Source organism: Saimiri boliviensis, chromosome 12, assembly GCF_048565385.1.
Source record: "Saimiri boliviensis isolate mSaiBol1 chromosome 12, mSaiBol1.pri, whole genome shotgun sequence".
In the NCBI taxonomy this organism is placed as follows: domain Eukaryota; kingdom Metazoa; phylum Chordata; class Mammalia; order Primates; family Cebidae; genus Saimiri; species Saimiri boliviensis.
The window spans coordinates 75,785,075-75,807,928 of record NC_133460.1 but is presented as its reverse complement, the minus strand read 5'-3'; the positions used below and the strand labels follow the sequence as shown (position 1 = coordinate 75,807,928).

Genomic DNA, 22,854 nt, shown 5'->3' with positions numbered 1-22,854 from the left:
AAAGAGAATGAAAATTTTCTAATTGGAAGGAATCAAAGAAAAATGTACTTTTTTTGTATGTCTAAATTAAAACAAAACTCACAATCACTTTTAAGCTGAAGAATTACTTTAAAACTTGAATGATTCTTGGTTATAGGCATTATTCTACACTCAGTTCAACTGACTAATGTTTATTGAATACCTAGTGTATGGCAGGAGTAAGAAAATATCCCTGGGCCGGGCGCGGTGGCTCAAGCCTGTAATCCCAGCACTTTGGGAGGCCGAGGCAGGTGGATCACGAGGTCGAGAGATCGAGACCATCCTGGTCAACATGGTGAAACCCCATCTCTACTAAAAGTACAAAAAATTAGCTGGGCATGGTGGCACTTGCCTGTAATCCCAGCTACTCAGGAGGCTGAGGCAGGAGAATTGCCTGAACCCAGGAGGCGGAGGTTGCGGTGAGCCGAGATCGCGCCATTGCACTCCAGCCTGGGTAACAAGAGCGAAACTCCGTCTCAAAAAAAAAAAAAAAGAAAATATCCCTGCCTTTGGGGAGTTCACAGTCTAATGGGGAAGACAGTCCTGGAAATATAAAGCACAATGCAATAGTAAGTACTATAATAAAAATATTTTAAAAGTGCTTTAAGAGCCTAGAAAGAATGAAATTAACTATGGTAAGGGGGACTGTCACTGAGAAGGAGACATTCAGGTGTCCCAGACAAACTGTTTCTATCCTAACTGGGCCTCAAAATGTCTGTTTTGATGGATTGGAGTTCCTGTCTCAAGGATGTGTGTTGTGTCTCTGTATTAGTGATCTGTAGCCCCACTCATGGCCACAGGGTAGTATCTGGATATTTCTATACAATACTCTTAGTGCTATACTATCTAAGCATTCTGGTTTTCCTAGTCTTTTCTCACCCAATTCTGGAGGTAAGGGACTCCCGGATGATTAGTTTAATTGAGTGAGGAAATGGGGTACAAAAAGAGAGACTGAAAAAATTTGGAGAAATGAAAGAGTAGCCCTGTGGAAGTCTGCTGCATTGAGCATGGAAGGCCATCGGACCCCCAGTAGACATGATATTAGCATGCTTGACTGACTAGTGAGTTGCCAATGAACCCTATGGCATAGAAAGCTTTATTTGTGCTTCTTAAAGTACATCTAGGTTGTCAGGGTATGCTGGTTTGTGGGAAAACAAACTATCCTAAGCTTATGTCCTATGAAGGGATATGTGTGGGTTTTCGTAGATGGGATTACGCATATGCATTTAGATGAGCTAGATGAGTATGTAGAGGGAAGAAGAACTTATAAAAAGACAGTAATTCATGCTGTAGGACTCCACAGCTCTTCCACACACCCCCAGAGCAGTTTTCAGAGTAGGAGATTGCCAGTTAGAAACCTCAGAAAGCTGTATTCTCAGGTGCCCTCACTGACAATTTTATGAGAATGCTGTTGCAGGCAATAACAGTCTACACAAGAATTGGTACTTTTAAAAGCACTAATTTTTTTTTAACGCAAGGAATAAAAGGGATAAAAACTAAAGATATGATTTGATTTAGATGCCAGCACTTTGCTTACTGCCTCTGTCATAACTGTCAAAGATTGGGCGGGCAGTGGGAAGGAAGAAGGAAGTAACACCTTGATATGGCTTTTAAACACCAGAAAACTAAGGGCAAAACAAACAATAAATTTAGATGAATATTTAGATATTTTAAGATATTTTATGAATATTTTGTGAAGCTATATCTTTAGTGTTTCTTTGTGAGAAAATTATGGCAAAGTATACACCAGATTTTGGCATTTTTACGAGGACACAATTATTTGTTAGTGAAGGTTAAAGGGAAACTGAAAGAATTCCAGATTGCTCTGTCAGGATTTTGGAATAACACAATGGTAGATGAATTTTAAACTCAACATAAGCGAAGTAATGCTGTAGAAGCCGAGATTTTCAATAACTATGTTTATGCATTGTGACAGCTTATAAATTAAAAACCTAGCAACTCTTAAGAAATACACTCAGCCATCACTAGGGATAATAGAGGTGACTGCTCTATGAAAAGGGGAGCTTGGATTTGATGCTATATTGACAACGAAGAAGGAAGTCATTTAAAAAATAGTATTTTAATGATTATTTGCTGTATTTATATGCCACACAATTTAAAAGTTGTTATGAAATGAACATCTGTTTCCTCTGAAAAACTGGTATGTTGAAATCCTACTCCCCGTTGTGATGGTGTTAGTTGTGACAGAGTATCTCATCGTGGTTTTGATTTGCATTTCTCTGATGGTTAGGAATGATGAGCATTTTATCATATGTTTGTTGGCCACCTGTATGTCCTCTTTTGAGAAATGTCTGTTCATGTCTTTTGTCCACTTTTTAATGGGGTTGTTTCCTGCTTGTTTACTCGTTTAAGTTATGGATTCCAAACATCCCTTTGTCAGATGGGAGAAGGAAGATTATTTGGGAGATCGTTATGTCATGAGGGCAGAACCCTCCTGAATGGGATTAGTACCCTCATAAAAGAGACCTTAGGGCCAGGCGGGGTGGCTCATGTGTGTAATCTCAGCACTTTTGGAGGCTGAGGCAGGTGATCACTTGAGGTCAGGAGTTAGAGACCAGCTTGCCAACATGGTGAAATCCTGTATGTAGTAAAAAAATACAAAAATTAGCCAAGTGTGGTAGCATGTGCCTGTAATCCCAGCTACTTGGGAAGCTGAAGCTGGAGAATCGCTTGAACCTGGGAGGCAGAGGTTGTAATAAGCCAAGATTGCACCACTGCACTCCAGCCTGGGTGACAGAGCAAGACCCTGTCTCAAAGAAAAAAAAAAAGAGAACCAGAGAGTTATCTTACCCGATTTGCCAGGTGAAGACACAGCAAGATGGCTTTCTGTAAGTTAGGAAATTGTTCCTCACCAGACGCTGAATTTACTAGTGCCTTGATCTTGGTAAACGTTCCTTGTTAAGCCATCCATGCTATTATATTTTTGTTATAGCCTCCCAAAGGGACTAAAACAAAACAAAAGCAAAAACTAGAAGCTGCTGTGAAATATAAATGGGCTAGGTGAGTGCTGACAAGAGTGTAGGTGGTAAATCATATTGACTATAGGGTTAAATACAAATAAAATGATTAATTTTAAAAATCTGTGTGTAATTAATTAATGTGGAATATTATTTGACAGAGCCATGACAGAATATATAAGCTGAACTCATTAGGGTATTCAAAGGGAAAAATAGAAAAGTCAAAGTAATTTAAAATGAGTTGAAAAGTTAAAATGAAAAAAAGTCAAATGTAGTATATTGAGAAATATACTATATTAAGCAACTTTATTTATTTTTTTTTTTTTGAGACGGAGTTTCACTCTTGTTACCCAGGCTGGAGTGCAATGGCGCGATCTCGGCTCACCACAACCTCCGCCTCCTGGGTTCAGGCAATTCTCCTGCCTCAGCCTCCTGAGTAGCTGGGATTACAGGCATGTGCCACCATGCCCAGCTAATTTTTTGTATTTTTAGTAGAGACGGGGTTTCACCATGTTGACCAGGTTGGTCTTGATCTCTTGACCTCGTGATCCACCTGCCTCAGCCTCCCAAAGTGCTGGGATTACAGGCTTGAGCCACCGTGCCCGGCTATTAAGCAACTTTTAAATGGTGTTGAGACAATTCTAAACCTCAAAATAAAACATTTCAATGCAGTCACATCTGATCTTAGACAAGTTATAAATTTCACCCAGTCTCTATTTCCTCCTCTGCACTGAAGGGTGATGCATTCCAGCAACAAACTATTTGTCTTTTGTCTGAGATTATATCTAACACAGTAGTAGTATTCCCTTATTCTCAGGGGATATTACCCAAGATAACGAGTGGATGCCTGAAACCTCAGATAGTACCCAATCCTATATATACTATGTTTTTTCTATCTGATAAGAGAGAGGGCTACTAAGTGACTAATGGTGGATGGCATATATAGCAAGGATATGTTGAACAAAGGATGATTCATATCCTGGGTAAGACAGAGTTTTCATCACGCTACTCAGAATAGTGTGCAATTGACAACATACACATTGTTTATTTTCGAAATTTTCCATTTAATATTTTCGGATATGGATAACTGAAACCAAGAAAAGCAAAGCAGAGAATAACTAACATAAGGTTGAAGAAATTTCCTCATCCATCTTCTTAACTATTGGATAATATTGCTTTGTGGCCTAGATATTATCTTGCACTCTTCCTCTGACTCAATGGACTGGTTTGCTTATCCTAGGCAGAAAAGAGCCACTGAAATGTTGATCACAATGAAAGAGCTGTGAACATTGGCCGACCATTAGGGTTTTTTTTTTGTTTGTTTTTTTGTTTTTTTTTTGTTGTTGTTGTTAAAACTTTGAATGTGTGGAGGGAAGAATATGGGCATAGTAATCAGATAAACCTGGGTTTGAAACATAACTAACTGTTCCTTACCGGCTGATTCCAAGAGCAAACACGTTTCCTTATCTGGAAAAACAGGACTAATGCCCACCTTGAAGAATGAAAGTGCTATTCAGCACTCAGATCAATATACTTTGAGGTTTTTATTCCTTTTCTTCTTATTTATAATCCGCTAGGGCCTAACTAGAAAAGAAAACAGATCTGATTATTTTTAGAGTCTTAAAGAAATCACTGCTGGCTTGCAGTGAAAGCTTTAAACAAAATGGAATGAAGCAAGTCTCACAAATAGTAAAATCAGCCACTTTGACAGAGTTTGTATACCAAGGGGAATTTTAGCCAATAGGTATTAAATCAACATACACCTCCAGGATTCTTCTGTAGAACAGTATAACCGGTCATTTCTTTGCTTATGTGTAAGACTTCTAGAATGCTATGGTAAAATTAACTCTCTTTTCAATATATTACGCTTTAAAGTCTAAATATAAAGGCAGTCAGGGTCGATTTTCAGAGCGGAGAGGGAGGATTCGTCCAAATGGGTTTAAGCCCCTTGGAGGCCTCGTCCCCAGAGCAACCCCATCTACTAGATGCAAGGGGCATAAGGAATTCCCCTCCCTCCTTTTTTTCTTTCTTCCCCCTCTCTGGGCTCCCATCCTCATCCCCTTTGGCTGCTGCTTTTCCATCTTCGCTTCCTCCCATAAGCGGTCAAAACAGAAAACGGAAGTACCTATTTGTTGCTTAGTGTAGTGGTCGGAGAGGTTTTTTTTTTTTTAATTATGACCCTTTTAGGTTCTTCATTTCGCAATGATTGCGAACATCCGCTGGCTCATTAGGCCTCTTAACAAAAGACAAATGCCCCACTCAGCTGTGGCTGACTACCGCGCGGAGGCCGGGGTCGGCTGGAGGGGTTCTGGGTATCATGCGTCAAGGACAGTTCCCGGGCAAAGGGACCCGGGATCCCAGGAGACGCGTGCAGCGCCGCCCCCTCACGGTGGGGAGGCGCGAGACAGGCGGCGGTGCCTGTCCAGCCCGGGTAGCCCGTCCCGGGAGCGCGAGGGCGCGGGCAGCGGCCGGTGGCGGCGGCGGCGGGGACGCGGCGCGGCTGCCGCAGGGGAGCGCCGGGAGCGGCGGCGGCGGCGGCGGGCGCGAGGGGCGGGGCGCACTCCGCAACTTCTGCCGCTGCCGCTGCCGCTGCCGCTGCCGCCCGGGCGCTCTCGGCCCAGCAGCGCGGCTGCTGCGAGCTGTGGAGCGGCCGGCTGAGCCCGGCCCCAGCGCCCGCGAGTCCGCGTGTCCCGGGCGTCCGTCGGGGGCCGAGACGCCACCCGCAGGGAGTCCCCTCGCGGCCGCGCTCCCGCGTTACCCGCAGCGGCCGGGGTCCCGGGGTGTGCGGGGCCCCGAGACCGAGCCAGGCGCCCCCCAGCGGCCGGCGCGGGCCCCATGGCTGGGCCGGGCGGAGCGGAACCGGCGAGGTGAAGCCCCTGGCCGGCAGCCGGAGCGCGTGGCGGGGGCGCCGGCTCCATGGGCAGCTGCACACGGCGGCGCGATGATGGACGTTAACAGCAGCGGCCGCCCGGACCTCTACGGGCACCTCCGCTCTTTCCTCCTGCCAGCGGTGGGGCGCGGGCTGCCCGACCTGAGCCCCGACGGTGGCGCCGACCCGCTCGCAGGCTCCTGGGCGCCGCACCTGCTGAGCGAGGTGACAGCCAGCCCCGCGCCCACCTGGGACGCGCCCCCGGACAATGCCTCCGGCTGTGGGGAGCAGATCAACTACGGCAGAGCCGAGAAAGTTGTGATCGGCTCCATCCTGACGCTCATCACGCTGCTGACGATCGCGGGCAACTGCCTGGTGGTGATCTCCGTGTGCTTCGTCAAGAAGCTCCGCCAGCCCTCCAACTACCTGATCGTGTCCCTGGCGCTGGCCGACCTCTCGGTGGCCGTGGCGGTCATGCCCTTCGTCAGCGTCACCGACCTCATCGGGGGCAAGTGGATCTTTGGCCACTTTTTCTGTAACGTCTTCATCGCCATGGACGTCATGTGCTGCACGGCCTCGATCATGACCCTGTGCGTGATCAGCATCGACAGGTAAGGGCCGGGCCGCCCCGTCCCGGGCTGGGGATCGGCTGGCAGCTCAGCCCCGCGCGCTCGCCCTTCCTGGGAGGATCAAGCCAGTCTTCGAGGCGGGAGGAAGGGCTGCGCTTAAACAACACCCCCTCCATCCACCCTACACCGACCAAACTTCAGTTACAGCATAGCCTATGTACATCTTTAAAAGAAAAACCCGAAATGTTCTGGTTTACTGTCGTGACGATTTTAAGACCAAAGTTATGAGTATTTTAAGCCTTAGCATTATCCACCAGGGGGTCCCTTGGCTTGGGTTTTTTTAAGGAAGGGATTTGATGCTCCTTGACTTGATCAAGCCTTGCTGTAAGCCTTAAAGAGTCATTTCTTTGGGGGGGGGGGAATCAGTCGGAGAAAAGCCGCTTTGCTTCCCCAGTTCTGGGAGCTACTCTCTATGTCAATGAAAGGACCTTAGATGGTTCTAGAGTTGGGGTCTACATGTCTTAGACATTGCATCCTTATGATGATCAATTCGGAATTGCATTCTTGTTTGTGGAAGTCTGGTTTTAATGTTTGGCAATGCTGTCTGTATCTTGCAGGCTTGCTGACTGGAGCCTTGCTCCAGGTCTGAATGGCTGGTTCTAGCCTTTCATCATAGCCCTTGGGAACCTTCTCTTGAGAATTCCCCCACTGGAATAATTGAAATAGGCTGACCATCTGTCAGGGATGCTAGGGGAAAAATTCCTGCCTTGGGTGTCATATTGAACTAGGAGGCCCGCAGGGTTTCTTCAGACTCTAAGGGAATAGGCTTTTGAAATGGAGTTAGTCTTTGACCCTTCAAATATTGTGCCGTTGACAACTTGAAGTATGGTCTCAATCCTCTTTGGCCTAAAACAACTCTGTTTCACTTGAAACTGAAATATGGAACCTTAATATTCACACTCAGCATTCTGCTGGTTTTTTAAAACCAGCACAGGACTAGTATCCTGTTGTGTTTAATGATACAGAGAAATGGTTACTGATTTTCTTAGTGGATCTATAGAACCTTTGTATGTGTAGACCTTTCAGCCTAGGGGAAATAATTGATGCCTCTACAGTTAAAATGACAGTGCCTCAAAGGATGGTCTAGCATGAAAAACTGAAATTTTCCTTTTTTTCTTCTTGAAAACACTGCTATTTGTCGTTTGTTGATACTTAAAATGTTCTGCTATATATATGTTTTGCTTTATAATTACTAAATAAAGGAAATAATAGGAAAGGGAATATTTTTTAGAAGAAAAATACATTGTAGCTCCTTTTAGTTAACAATTTAGGTTATTTTTCTTTAAATTGATTCTACCATTTTATATATCATGGTAGAAGCTGCTGACAACAAACAAGGAATTAAGAGCAGAGCATGAACTGCATATGTGAGAATATTAGCAGCAAATTTGGCAGCTGAAGTTCTGAATTACAGTAGTTAAAAATGACAAAAACATAAGCATTTACAGTTTGGCTATAGCAACTGGAATTAGGAGAGTGCACTCAAACACATAGTAAGTATATACATGAGTTATAAGCACAGAAATCTGACTGCTAAGCCAACCAAAACGGAGCATCTTGCATGAATGCAGTCTTTTTAAATGGAACTTAGTGTAATAAAACAAATAACGGTTTATGCTGCAAGTACTGTATTTATAACCATTTTATTTAAAAATTTCACAGTTGATAAACAATGCATAAATAGTACCTTGTGCTAGTTTGTCTCCTAAGACAGTCAGTGTTTCTCTTCTGGGCTACATTGAGGTTTGGCTGAAATCAACTTGTGATTCCTGTACATGAGCTAAAGGCATTCTTCACTCAGTGTGCATGTGTGACTTAGCATCAGCAGGCATGTCCTGAATACAGAGAAGAGATTAATCCTTCTTGGCAAGAGCTTAACATTTTATTGTTACCTATATTCTTATGATTGTCACAAAGTGTGGTAATATAGGCATGTAGATTCTCCTTTTACCTATGAGAATTACCCCACTGGTGAATTCTGCTTAAAAATTATTTTAGAAGATCAGCATATCAATTCTTTAGAGAAAACAAAGAATTGATAAAATTGGAAGACACAGACTGATTTTCTTCCAAGGACATTGAGAACTAAAAATGAGAAAAAAGGAAAATGTATTATTTCTGAAAAGAATGTTTTCTGCATTCTGTTGTAGAATATGACAGATGATATAAAATATGCTGTGAAAATATGTAAAAAATTAATCTTCATTCGTTCCCTTGTTCATTCCCTCTTGAGTACCTAACATAGGTTGCACTGTGCTTTGTAAAGCATAATCAAAGATGAATTACAATATTGTTGCTTTTGTGCTCATACTGTATTTTGAGAGTTTGGACATTTAACCTGTGTAAAATGGAAATCTGTTGGACATTTAACCTGTCTAAAATGGAAACTTTCATTTTTCTTGACTACTCCCCATCACACTGGGATACTTTTCTAATGTGGTGCCATACATACGGTTCTTTACAGGCTTCAGAGTTCCCATCCCTGTCTTTTTCAGATAATGACTTGTATGCATTGAAAAAGTAACAGCCATCAGATGAGAACTCTTATCTTTCCACCACCAAACAAACAATGTGTCCTGCAGATGTACTCTTTTTTTTTTTTTTTTTTTTTTTTTTTACTTTTTTTCCAGTTAAAAAGCAAAAAGACATTGTGTGCCAGCAAATTACAAACTCCTTGGACTTTATATTCCATCTCCCTGCCTTCTCAGTGACTTTGTTCCTTCATTGATTCTTCATGGATGGTCTTTTGTTGTTTCATTGTTATTGTTGTTTGTTATTGTTTTGAGACAGAATCTCACTCTGTCACCCAGGCTGGAGTACAGTGGCACCATCTCGGCTCACTGCAACCTCTGCCTTCCAGGTTCAAGTGATTCTCCTGCTTCAGTCCCTTAAGTAGCTGAGATTACACGCAGGTGCCACCACGCCCAGCTAATTTTTGTATTTTTAGTAGACACGGCTTTTGCCGTGTTGGCCACGCTGGTCTCAAACTCCTGATATCAACTGATCCACCCTCCTTGGCCTCCCAAAGTACTTGGATTATAGGCATGAGCCACCGCGCCCGGCCCATTGATGGTCTTTCTTCAGCTTTTCCTTTCTATTGTGTCAGGTTCAATCTTGTATCTTTTTGTTTTTGTTTTTTTTTTTTTTTTTTTTTTTTTTTTTTTTTTGAGACGGAGTTTCGCTCTTGTTACCCAGGCTGGAGTGCAATGGCGCGATCTCGGCTCACCGCAACCTCCGCCTCCTGGGCTCAGGCAATTCTCCTGCCTCAGCCTCCTGAGTAGCTGGGATTACAGGCACGCGCCACCATGCCCAGCTAATTTTTTGTATTTTTAGTAGAGACGGGGTTTCACCATGTTGACCAGGATGGTCTCGATCTCTCGACCTCATGATCCACCCGCCTCGGCCTCCCAAAGTGCTGGGATTACAGGCTTGAGCCACCGCGCCCGGCTCAATCTTGTATCTTTTAAAACTTTTCTTTGGCCTCTGGCCTCACTTCTTCCTCCAGCTACTGCTCTGCTTCAGAGTTAAGCTGCTCAGATAATTGTATCCATAAGCTGTCTTTTCTTCCTTACACTTCAGATAGATGACTTCGATGCTTATTAGGTTTACTGCAATATTCTAATTGGCTTTCCTGGTTCCACTTCTGCCCAGCCTTGATCTATTCCCTAAGAAGAAGAATGATTTATTTTAAAAACTTTTTAAAGTGAGATAAACATTTATATATAATGACATGTACAGATCTTAAATATCCAGTTAGTATGCTGACAAATATATATACCTATGTAACCAATGTTCTAGTCAAGATACAGAATATCTTATCATCCAAGAAAGTTTCCTTGTACCCATTTTAGAATAATCTTTTAAAAATAGAAATCAAATTACCAGCCAGATTTGGTGGCTCACAACTGTAATTCCAGCACTTTGAGAGGCTGAGGCTGGAGGATCGCTGGAGCCCAGGAGTTCAAGACCAGCCTGGGCAACATAGGGAGATCTCATCTCTACAAAAAAAAAAAAAAAAAAAAAAAAAAAAAAAAAAAAAAAAAAGCCAGGCACGGTAGCATATGCCTTTGGTCTCAATTACTCAGGAAGCTGAAGTGGGAGAATCACTTTGACCCAGGAGGTCGAGGCTGCAGTGAGCCATGATTATACCACTACACTCTGGCCTGGGCAGTAGAGTGAGGCACTGTCTTAAAAATAAAAAAAGGAAATCAAATTACTTTTTATGTATAGTTTTAAAACATGAAAAATAGTTTTTCATATCATTTAGGGAAGCTTGTAGAAAGAGTAAAAGTATAAAATAGTGCAGGGGAGTGGTTGACACCAAATTCAGGGCAGTGGTTTATCTCTGGTGGGATGGGTGGAGGTGTAATCAGTAGTATATGTATCACCTATATTGGTAATGTTTTATTTCTTAGTCTTGGTAGTGGATATAGACTTACTATTCTTTGTATAAGTTTTTGTATGACTGAAATATTTGTTAAAACTTTTTGAAATTCATATAGAAAAGTATATGTATGTGCATAATTCTAAGTGTGAGCTTGATGAATTTCCACATCCATGTAAACAACTGTATTAAGAAATAGAACACTGGCAACCTCACAGAGTCCCTTCCTCTCCCTTTCCAGTTTCTATTGCTTGCAAAGATTGTGCTGACTTTTAGCATTACACATTGGTTTTGCTTGGCTAGAAGTTCATATAAATGGAGTTGTATAGTATGTACTCTTTCAAATCTAGCTTCTTTAGCTCAGCGTAATGATGATGAGAGTCATCCATAGTTTTTAGTCTGTCAGTGGTTTATTCATTTTATTGAAAAGTAGTATTCCATTATATAAATATACCATAATTTGTTTATCCATTCACCCGTGGATGGACATTTGAGTTTTTTCTTTTCTGGCTATCACTAATAATGCTGTTCTGAACATTTATTTGTGTATGAGTCATTCGTGGACATGTTTAAATTTATTTTGGGGAAATACAATCCTAGGGTAATAAGATACTTTGGAACATTTTAATTTTTTCTATCCCCTCACACCTCTTATGTTATTGTTGTCATTCACTTTAGGTCTATAGATTATTAAAACCCCCATTAGATATTATTTTTATTGTTGTTATAACAGTCAGTATTCATTCTTCTTTGCCCACATGTTCGTCTTTTTCATTGTTTATTTTGTTCTGCATTACTGTGTTTTCATCTCAGATCGTTTTGCCCAATTAGATGCCTGTTAGCATTATTATTTTTTTAATTAAAAACTTTTTTTTTTTTTTTTTACATAAAGAGACAGGGTCTCACTATGTTGCCTAGACTGGTCTTGCACTCCCAGTTTCAAGTAATTCTCCCACCCTGGCCTCCCAAAGTGCTGAGATTACAGATGTGAGCCATCATGCCTGGCCCAGCATTTTTTTTCACTTGAGTGTATTAGTCCATTCTCATGCTGCTAATAAAGACGTATCTGAGACTGCATAATTTATAAAGAAAAGACGTTTAATTGGCTCACAGTTCCACATGACTTAGAGAGGCCTCACAATCGTGGTGGAAGATGAAGGGGAAGCAAGACATGTCTTACATGGCAACAGGTGAGAGAGAGCTTGTGCATGGGAACTCCCATTTATAAAATTATCAGATCTTGTGAGACTTATTCACTATTAGGAGAACAGTATGGGGGAAACCACCCCCATGATTCAGTTATCTCCACCTGGCCCAACCCCCTAACATATGAGGATTTTTACAATTCAAGGTGAGATTTGGGTGGGGACACATCCAAACCATATCACTGAGGGTTTGCTAGCGACAAATCCTGTCAGTTCTTACTTGTCTGAAAATGTCCTAATTTCAGCTTCATTTTTGAATGATATTTTTACTGAGTATGAAATTTTATATTTCTTTTCTTTTTTTTTTTTTTTTTTTTGAGACGGAGTTTCACTCTTGTTACCCAGGCTGGAGTGCAATGGCGCGATCTCGGCTCACCGCAACCTCCGCCTCCTGGGTTCAGGCAATTCTCCTGCCTCAGCCTCCCGAGTAGCTGGGATTACAGGCACGCGCCACCATGCCCAGCTAATTTTTTGTATTTTTAGTAGAGACGGGGTTTCACCATGTTGACCAGGCTGGTCTCGATCTCTCGACCTCGTGATCTGTCCACCTCGGCCTCCCAAAGTGCTGGGATTACAGGCTTGAGCCACCGGGCCTGGCCCCGAAATTTTATATTTCTAGTTTTTTCCCCAGAACTTTAAAACATTGTTCCATTGTCTTCAGACTTCCATTATTTCTGTTTGAAAAATCAGCCATTAGCCAACATTATTATGACTCCATTGATAGTAATGTGTCTATTTTCCCCTGACTACTTTTGGGGTTTTGTCTTTGCCTTTAATTTTTGACAGTTTTTCTGTGATGTCTCTAGTTCTGGCCTTATTGATTTTTGTTGTTGTTTTTGTTGTTTATTTACTGTTAACCCTGTTTGGGGTTCCTAATGATTTTTAAAATTTGTGTGTTGATATATTTAATCAGTTTGCTATTTTCTCATCAAATACTACTATTGTTCCATTCTTTATTTTCCTATGTCTTCAAACATATGTATTGCAGACCTTATTACTGTGTCACACACATTTCTTACTTTTTTCTACATTTTCCATTTTGTGTTCTACCTCTGTGCTTCAATAAAGCATCAAGCAGTTGTTGAGACAACCAGGACTTCAGGAAATAAAATCCTAGAGAAGACACGACCACAGGGAAGTGAGGCAATGTTGTACAGCCACTCTTTCACTTGGTCCATTAGCCAAAATTGGGTGAAGGCTAAGGGGCTAAGGATCCAGATAAGGATCTTGATGCCTGCTTGATGCCTTTCAAAATTAGAAAAAATTTTGACGAGGCTTCCAATTTGTTAATTGTCTCTTCTACTATGTCTAATCTGTTGTTTAACCTTATCTATTTAGCTAATTTCCATGATAGTATTTTATAATCCTAGAAATTCCATTTAAGCTTTTTAAATTGATTCCAATTTTTTGGTGAAATTCTCTACCTTTTCATTTAATTTCTTCATCTTGTTATATTTTTTAGTATATTAATCATAGTTTGACTCTTTGTTTCCTGACTTCAATATCTGAGTCACTTGTGGTTTCTTTGTGTGATCTATTTTTTTCTCTGGGTTTTGGTCTGTGTCTTGGCATGCCTGGCAAATGTTGATTGTATATTAATCATATTGCATGAAAAATAGTAGATGCTGTAGATGATGTTATTTTGTTCCGGAGAAAATGCTAGGCAGGCATATTAGACAACTGATTATTTTAATCCAATTAGGGACTGAGCTGAACATAGGCTGTATTTTAGTTCTGATAGAGCTCTGCCACTGGCAGATGCCTTTCTAGGATATAGCCTTCTTAGGATTTCAGCTCAATAACTTATCCCTCTGGCTAGTTTAGAACTTTAAGTGTTCTTTCCTCAAACTGTGAGACTATCAAGCATGGCTTCTTAGCCTCCTGCATTATACAGTCTCAGAATTCAGCAAATGTTTTGAGGGAAATATCAAACAGGTGCTGAGCTTAGGTTTCACTGGCATCTTTGCCTTTTAGGTCTCTGAGTTTTGCCTCTGTCTCCAAGAGACTGCCAAATGTTCTTCTGGTGTTTTTGCCCCCTAGTAGCAGCTCTCTGCTGAGGCTCTTTACCTGGATCCTTAGCCTCTTATCCTTCACCCAAATTTGGCAAATGCCCCAAGGGAAAGAGTGGTTGCACAATATTGGCTTGTCTTCCTGTGGTTCTGTCTTCTCTAGGATTTTGTTCCCTGAAGTCCTGGTTGTCTCAACAGCTGCTTGATGCCTTCGTATATCATAGCGTGCATGTGTGTGTGCATGTGTGTGTGTATTGGTGCTTTATCCAGCTTTTTTTTTTTTTTTTGAGACGGAGTTTCGCTCTTGTTACCCAGGCTGGAGTGCAATGGCGCGATCTCGGCTCACCGCAACCTCCGCCTCCTGGGTTCAGGCAATTCTCCTGCCTCAGCCTCCTGAGTAGCTGGGATTACAGGCATGCGCCACCATGCCCAGCTAGTTTTTTGTATTTTTAGTAGAGACGGGGTTTCACCATGTTGACCAGGATGGTCTTGATCTCTCGACCTCGTGATCCACCCGCCTCGGCCTCCCAAAGTGCTGGGATTACAGGCTTGAGCCACCGCGCCCGGCGCTATCCAGCTTTTAAAGTGGCTTTCAGCAAAAGCATTGGTCAGAAGCATCGAACAACCCCATCATAGAAGTGGATGTGTGCCTGAAATATTTTAAATGTATGCTAATATAGAAATATAATTATGTAAATTTCCTGCTTAAAATTTTTCATTTTCTTTTTGTTTCACTTGGAATAAAATTTACTCTTTAGCACATGTAGGAGGTCCTTGGTTTGTCCCTGCCTCACTCCTCAACATCTTGAACTGCATTCTATCTTGTTCGCCACATTCCAGTCACATTGAACTTTCTCAGTTTCTCTGTCATGCTAAATACTTTGCTGCATCAGGTTTACTCCATGAAAACTCATCAACTAATATATTCATGAAACTATGATTTTACATATGAAGTTCTGTTCCCTAATGTGCATTTTCTAAAATTTCTCAGTTGGAAAGTTTAAGTGTTTAACCCTCTAGATTGACGACAATTAAAATGGCAAAAAACTACCAAGTGTTGGGAAGGATATGGAGCAAAGAGAATTTGCATACATTACTGGTGTATTGTAAATTGGTGAACCACTTTACAAATAGTTTGGTGTTATCATGCAATGTTAAAAATACATACACCCTAAGATCCTGTTATTTTATCACCAAGTATATATCAGAAAGACACTTGTCCATGAAAAATCTTCTGCAAGAATATAGTGTCCACAAACTTGAAACCTTAAAACTTGGAATACTATACATGTATGTCAATAGTAGAATGAATAAATAAATTGTGGAGTATTCATACAACATAATTCTATTTAGGAGTGTTTATCAAACTTGAATGTGCATCAGAACTACCTGGAGAGCTTATTAAAACACAGATTGGGCCAGGTGTGGTGGCTCACACCTGTAATCCCAGCACTTTGGGAGGCTGAGGCATGTGGGTCACAAGGTCAGGAGATCAAGACCAGCCTGGCCAAGATGGTGAAACCTTGTGTCTACTAAAAATTCAAAAATTAGCTTGACATGGTGGGGGTCACCTGTAATCTCAGTTTCTCAGGAAGCTGAGGCAGAGAATTGCTTGAACCCAGGAAGTCGAGATTGCAGTGAATGGAGATTGCACCACTGCATTCCAGCCTGGGTGACAGAGCGAGACTCCATCTCAAAAGTCAAAACAAAACAAAACAGATTGTTGGGCCTCACCCCAGACCTTACCAAATCAGAAACCTTACCCCAAGAGTTTCTGATTTTGAACGTCTGGTGTGGGGCTAAGAATGTACAGTTCAGGCTGGACACGGTGGCTCAAGCCTGTAATCCCAGCACTTTGGGAGGCTGAGGCGGGTGGATCACAAGGTCAAGAGATCGAGACCATCCTGGTCAATATGGTGAAACCCCGTCTCTACTAAAAATACAAAAAAAAAAAACATAAGCTAGGCATGGTGGCTCATGCCTGTAATCCCAGCTACTCAGGAGGTTGAGGCAGGAGAATTGCCTGAATCCAGGAGGCAGAGGTTGCAGTGAGCCGAGATCGTGCCATTGCGCTCCAGCCTGGGTAACAAGAGTGAAAACTCCGTCTCAAAAAAAAAAAAAAAAAAAAAAAAGAATTTACAGTTCACATAAATTCCCAGGTGATTCTGATGCTTCTGGTTTTGGGCTCTTACTTAGAGAAGTGTTGCTATACAGCAATGAAAATGAACAAATTCTAACTACACACAGCAACTAAATGAATCTCAGGAAGTAATTTAAACTATTTTTTGTTATAAAAATTTTGAAACATATTTTAAAGTGAATTTTAATATAATAAGCCTGATGTATCCATCATCTGTCTTCAACAATGATCAATTTATTGTGAATTTATTCGAAATATACTTTGGAACTCCTCCTCCATCCAATTATTTTAAATCAAATTTTAGATGTCATATCATTTCACTGATAAATATTTTGGGGTTACAAATGTAAGGCTGAGCAGAAGAAGCAAAGTATAAAAGTATATACATATGCGATTCCATTCAAATAAAAATTCTAAATAGACAAAAACATTTTTAGGGATGTACATGAGTAGTAATATTATAAAGAAAAGGAAGGAAGTGTATATTATAAGAATAGAGAGTGATTACTTTTAGATGGGAAGGAGAAAACTGAGATCAGAGACGCTTGCTTTTAAAGTGGTGTAGTGTTCTCTTTCTTGACTGGAGTGGTAATTACACAAGGGTTAACTTCAAAAATTATTGTTAAAGTGTCCATGTATATTTTAGGCAGTTTCCTGTATATGTATTTTATTTTATAATGACAAGGGTAAAAGTATGTATTTGATACATCTCGTGAGGTATATTTGGATTAAGTCAGATATATGGTTAATCTGAGCAGATGCAGTTATTGCTTTAATGCTGTCAGCAACCATTAATTTTTAGCTTCGTGTATGAGGGCAGGGGCCACCTTTGGGTTGTTCATGGTTACAGGAATTCATCTGCCTTATTTGCAAGAGCTGTAATATTTAGCTCTGATTGGTGTCTGGCTGAAGCCTTGCTTCCTCGCCAGGTACTATGACTCATTCCCTCTGATGATCTGAGTTCTGCTTTTGGCTTTAATTCTGCTTCAATCAGCAGGGCAGGGTGCATTCTGGCTTCTCCAGATCTCCTTTCACTTCAAAGGAAGTTATCCTTGCTCATCTCTAAAATTAATTTTCTGCTTATAGATACATTTTAAGAATTGATGGAATCCTCTTCTAGCTTTGCTGTGGGAAAGTGAGAAGGAGATGAAACAGGTCTTCTGCCCTGTTCTTTTGTGTAGTAACACTTAGCCACCAACTGCTTTTTTTTCCCTCTCATGTTAACTAACAGGAAGTAACACTTCAGGGTAGAAATGATGATAGCTAATAGATGTTTAATGCTTTATTGCTTACAGATCACTTCCAAATATGGAAATCTCCATCAGTCTCCTCTACAACATTGTGAGGTGGCCATGATTATCCTCACTTGATGTAGGAGGAACCTGAGGCTCAGAGGGTGGAATTGGCTTGCCAAGGATGTGTGTGAATGGCACTTTTGTATGAATGGAACTTGTGTTCAAAGCCTGTTCACATATTGTGTATTTATTTATATCTATGTGTGTAAATATATTTAAGGAAAATAATAAAAGTGGAGACATGGAACATTCCAGTCAAAGGAGAAGATACCAAGAACACAGAGGCAGTGAATCAGTCTGTGAGTGAACTCACAGAGAGGGAGCAGGAAGGCATTCTGAGTAAGGGAACAGCATAGGAGAAGCCCAAGTCAATAGCACTTCACCCCTTGCAGTAGATACTGCTGGTTCCCTAACCCAATCTTCATCCTCCCTTTCCTCCTTAGTTACGGGAATTCCTGCTTTGACCTGTGGATATGGCTTCGAGAATAAAAACTGCATTTTTTTTTTAGCCTCCTTTGCAGCTAGATGTGGCCATGTTACTAAATTTGGACTTGAGAGATGTTAGAAGAAGTACTATGTTTCAGCTTCCCAGAAACTGCTTTCAAGAAAATTAGTGTGTGTCCTCTTCCTCTTTTTTGTCCTTTCTTCCATCTTCTTTCCTGGAATGTGAAGATGGTGACTAGAGCTCTGGCCATCTTAGTCAAGATGGACAAAAATGGTCGTGCTTGGGAAAGAGGAGCAATATGCTGGAAGGGTAACTTGGATGTTGGAAGACTCCCAGCTGCACAGGATGGCTGGAACCTTGACTTCTCACTAATGATGAACTAACACCATTCTGTTGTTTATCACGTGCAGCAGAACTTAATCTCGACTGCTAAACCTAGTACAAATTGGGCATCCCTGATCTAAAAGTCTGAAATCCAAAATGCTCCAAGATTAGAAACTTTTTGAGTGCTGATATGATACCACAAGTGGAAAATTTCACATCTGACTTCATGAGACAGGTGCATAAAATTATTAAAATATTGCATAAAATTACCATTAGGCTATGGGTACAAGGTAAATATAAAACATAAATGAACTTTGTGTTTAGAGTTAGATCCCAGCCTCAAGATGCTTTATTATGTATATGCACATATTTCAAAATATAAAGAAGATCCCAAGCATTTTGGATCAGGGATACTCAACCTGTACCCATTTCTTCTCCTATTTGCCCATCCTTCTCACAGATGTTCATATACACATTTCCCCCTACCTGGCATTTGATTCTATTTTGAGAATAGGCAGAAAAGAATAATGTGTCTGAAGTGCTGGTCAGTCACAGCCTCTTGGGTGGCATCGGGACAGAGGGGGAAGCATCATGGAAACAAAATACCTGGACAGAGGAGCAAAGGGTCTAGGGGGAAAGCTCATGGCTTCTGTGCACCAAGGGTGGCAGTCCCAGGCAGGCGGTGGCCTTCATGGTGGCCAGGCATCACATGCAGTGCCAGGAAGCCTCCTGATGCAGGATAGTGACCACTGGGGGACCATATACACTTTCTAAAACTTCAGTGTTTTTCAACACTACATCAAAACAAAACTAATGCTCTTACTTCTTAACTTGCTCCTTGTTCAAGGTTCCCATCCCAATAAGTGTCATCAGTTTGTACCCAGTTGCTTTGCTAGACATTTGAATGTCATTTTTGAAACTTTCTGTATCAGCCTTCCACTCTCACTGACTGATCACCAAGTCTTTCTGATTGTCCCTACACAGTCCCCTACCCCCAACAACTCAACCCCAGCCCCTGTCATCTTTCAACTGGGCACTCAGAATAGCCTTTCAGGAGCCTCTGGGTCTTCATCCTTGGCCCCTATTAATGCAGGGTGCACAACCCTGGCTTCAAATTAGAATCACCTGGGCAACTTTATACTAATGCTTGGGGAGACACCTTAGAGATCCTCATTTAATTGATACCAGGTGGGCCTGGGCATCAGATCAGTGTATTTGAAAATATCCCTCACATGATTCTAATTTGCAACCAGAGGGAGAACCCCTGAGCTGGACTGATCTTTAAAACATATAAATGTGATTATATCCGTGGTTCCCAAACTTATCTGCATATTAAAGCCAACTAGGAATCCCCTCAAAATTCCAAAGCCCTGGCCATACCAACACTAATTAATTAATTAATAATCTCTGGAAGTGGGACTCATGCATCCATATTTTTTGAAGCTTCCTAGTCTAACGTGCAGATAGGTTTGGGCACTATTGGGTCATGCTGTTCTCCTGCTCATTTTCACTATTTATTGGGTTCTCCTGGTCTTGGAATAAGATCTTATCCCAAAGCTTATCCAAAGATTATAGGATCTGGCCTCTGCCTATCTCACTAAATCAGGTGTTGGCAAACATTTTTTTTCTATAAATATATAAATATAGATAATAAATATTTTAAGCTTGTGGGCCACAAGGTCTCTGTTGCAACTCCTCAACTCTGCCATTGTAGCATGAAAGCAGCCGTAGATAATATGCAAATATATAGATGTGACTGTGTTCCAATAAAGCTTTATTTATGGATCCTGAAAATTGAATTTGATACAATTTTAACATATCATGAAATAGTATTCGTCTTTTTTATTTTTTTTCAAATACTTAAAAATACAAAGACCATTCTTAGCTGAAGGCCATACAAAAACAGACTGGGACCAGATTTGGCCCTGCTGGAGCTTGCCAGCTTCTGTTCCAGATTTGATTTGGTTCCATTTAATTCTCTCTTTCCCTCCTTCCTTCTTCCATTTCTTTTCTCCCTCCCTTCCTTCCTTTCTTCCTACCTACCACCAACTAACCGGTCATCTATCTGTATTGCCTCTCCTCCCCATATTTTGGCAATTTGGGTCTTCTGATGTTCAGGGTCTTCACAAGTTTATTCATGTTTCTCCTGGAATTCTTTTTTTTTTTTTTTTTTTTTTTTTGAGACGGAGTTTCGCTCTTGTTGCCCAGGCTGGAGTGCAATGGCGCGATCTCGGCTCACTGCAACCTCCGCTTCCTGGGTTCAGGCAATTCTCCTGCCTCAGCCTCCTGAGTAGCTGGGATTACAGGCACGTGCCACCATGCCCAGCTAATTTTTAGTATTTTTAGTAGAGACGGGGTTTCACCATGTTGAACAGGATGGTCTCGATCTCTCGACCTCGTGATCCACCCGCCTCGGCCTCCCAAAGTGCTGGGATTACAGGCTTGAGCCACCGCGCCCGGCCTCTCCTGGAATTCTTTTCTATCTCTTTAGCTGGGTAATTTTTATCACTCTTCAGGCAGGTCCTTGATTAAATGTTACTACGTCATAGATACATTTCTAGAATCCCCTGACAATCTTAAACAATCTTTTAACACCCTGCACTTTTTCTTCCTAACTTGCCCCTCAATTTGTAATTAATAGTTTGTAAAATTAATGGTAATAAAGTCATGATTTGGGGGATCTTCTGTACAGACTGTATAGCATGACACAGACCTATCTTGAAGACTGCATTGCTAGCCCCTTGGCATAGGTGTTCAGTTAATCTATGTGGATTGACTGTGGAAGGAAAGGAGGGAGGGAAGAAAGAAGGAAGGAAAGGAAGAAAAAGGAAGAAAAGGAGGGAGGGGGAGAAGAAAGGGAAGAAAAAAAGGAATGGTGCCTCTGATTCTCAAATTCACACACCTGGCCTTAACTTTGTATTCTGTAGCTTCCTATAACACATTCCTCTTGGTGACAGTGGAAAAGTTTACTTGAGAAACTACGTTAGGATCAGGAGATGTCTGGTGAAAACAGAAGCAGCATGGAGGCAGTGGGATAGTCCAAGGGATGGCCTCATAAGAGCATAGTAGGCTGGTGAGTTACTTCCTGTTCTGCAGAACACTGACATAAGCAAAGCTGCCAATGATGTGAAGACCTTAGCAGCTTGGATCTAGAAGTCAGCTCTTTATTATCATCAGTGCTGTGCTATGGAACAGGGTGAAAACATAGGCAAAATTAAGTGAAAAATCTCAGGGCCTTTTCTTTTTCACTAAATAAACACATTTTTTATGAAGTCTACATATCCCAGAAGGAAAGCCTTGGATGTCAGCCATGAAGGCAGTGCCAAAGTAGAGGAGCATAATAACTGGCAGTAGCAATCCCATTGTTGGGTGCCAAGGGCTGTACATGATTCATCTCGTTTAATCCCCATGACCACTCTGTGGGCACACTCACACTCTCACCCCTACCCCTGGGTGAGGAGGACAGGGAGGCTGATAGAAGTTAGGAGTACACCGGAAGAAAGCAGTGGTATCAGATCTGGCCACCAGGAATGTCTGACTCCCAATCTGTCTTACTTCTTCATGATGCTATAATAAAATACCCAAGGCTGGGTAATTTATAAACAGTAGAAATTTGTTTCTCACAGTTCTGGATGGAGGCTGGGAACTCCAAGATCATGGTACAGCAAGTTCCATGTCTGGTGAGGACATAATCTCTGCTTGCAAGATGGTGCCTTGTTGCTGCATCCTCATGTGGCAAATGGAACAGATGGCAAAAGGGCCTAACAAATTTACTTGAGTCCTTCTATGAGGTTGCTAATCCCATCCACGAGGGCTCTAACCTCATGAATTAATCACCTACCAAAAGTTCACCTCTTAATACTATCACTTTGAGGTTTAAGTTCCAACATAGGACATGAATTTTTGAGAGACATATACATTCAAACCATAGCAGGATCTTTTTTTTTTTTTTTTTTTTTTAGTTAGAGTCTTGCTCTGTACCCACGCTGAAGTGAAGTGGCATGATCTCGGCTCACTGCAACCTCTAATTTTTGTATTTTTAGTAGAGACGTGGTTTCACCACGATGGCCAGGCTGGTTTTGAGATCCTGGCCTCAAGTGATCAGCCTACTTCGGCCTCCCAAATTGCTGGGATTACAGACGTGAGCCCCCGTGCCTGGCCAGCAGGGTCTTCCAAGGCTCAAGGGGGCACTGGCTTTGTAAACATGATTTATGAACCATGTCAAACATGGAGCATTTATTCTTGCCTTTCAGAAAAGAGGAAGATGTTAATAATAATTATAGTATTATCTTATCTAAAACCCTTGGTATCAGAGGTATTTCAGAATTCAGAATTGTCTGGATTTTAGAAATGTAATTCAGTTAGTATACTGTATATTACATAGCACCACAGTGAGGTCTGGGACTGCATCCTAAATCAAATGTATGAATATTCATATTTAGTAGAGAAAATTAAGACTATAGTCATATCAGCTCAAGTTAGGTTTTGCTGCCAGATCAGTTTGCCACAAGTTTGACAGGCAAAAGCATAACTCCTATAATTCTTAACTATGTTCTGA

At 41.5% G+C, this 22,854-nt stretch overlaps 1 protein-coding gene across 3 annotated transcripts in view; it reads left to right on the top strand.

Annotated features, from left to right (window-relative positions):
- Window positions 1-5,553: 5,553 nt before the first annotated feature.
- HTR7 (5-hydroxytryptamine receptor 7) overlaps window positions 5,554-22,854 on the top strand; it is a 119,656-nt gene continuing 102,355 nt past the window's right edge. For all 3 annotated transcript variants that reach the window (XM_003922406.3, XM_010333289.3, XM_074382564.1), the window contains exon 1: window positions 5,554-6,476. In XM_003922406.3, the coding sequence (XP_003922455.1) occupies window positions 5,938-6,476 (539 nt within the window). In that variant the 5' untranslated portion in view covers window positions 5,554-5,937. The remainder of the gene's footprint in view (window positions 6,477-22,854) is intronic.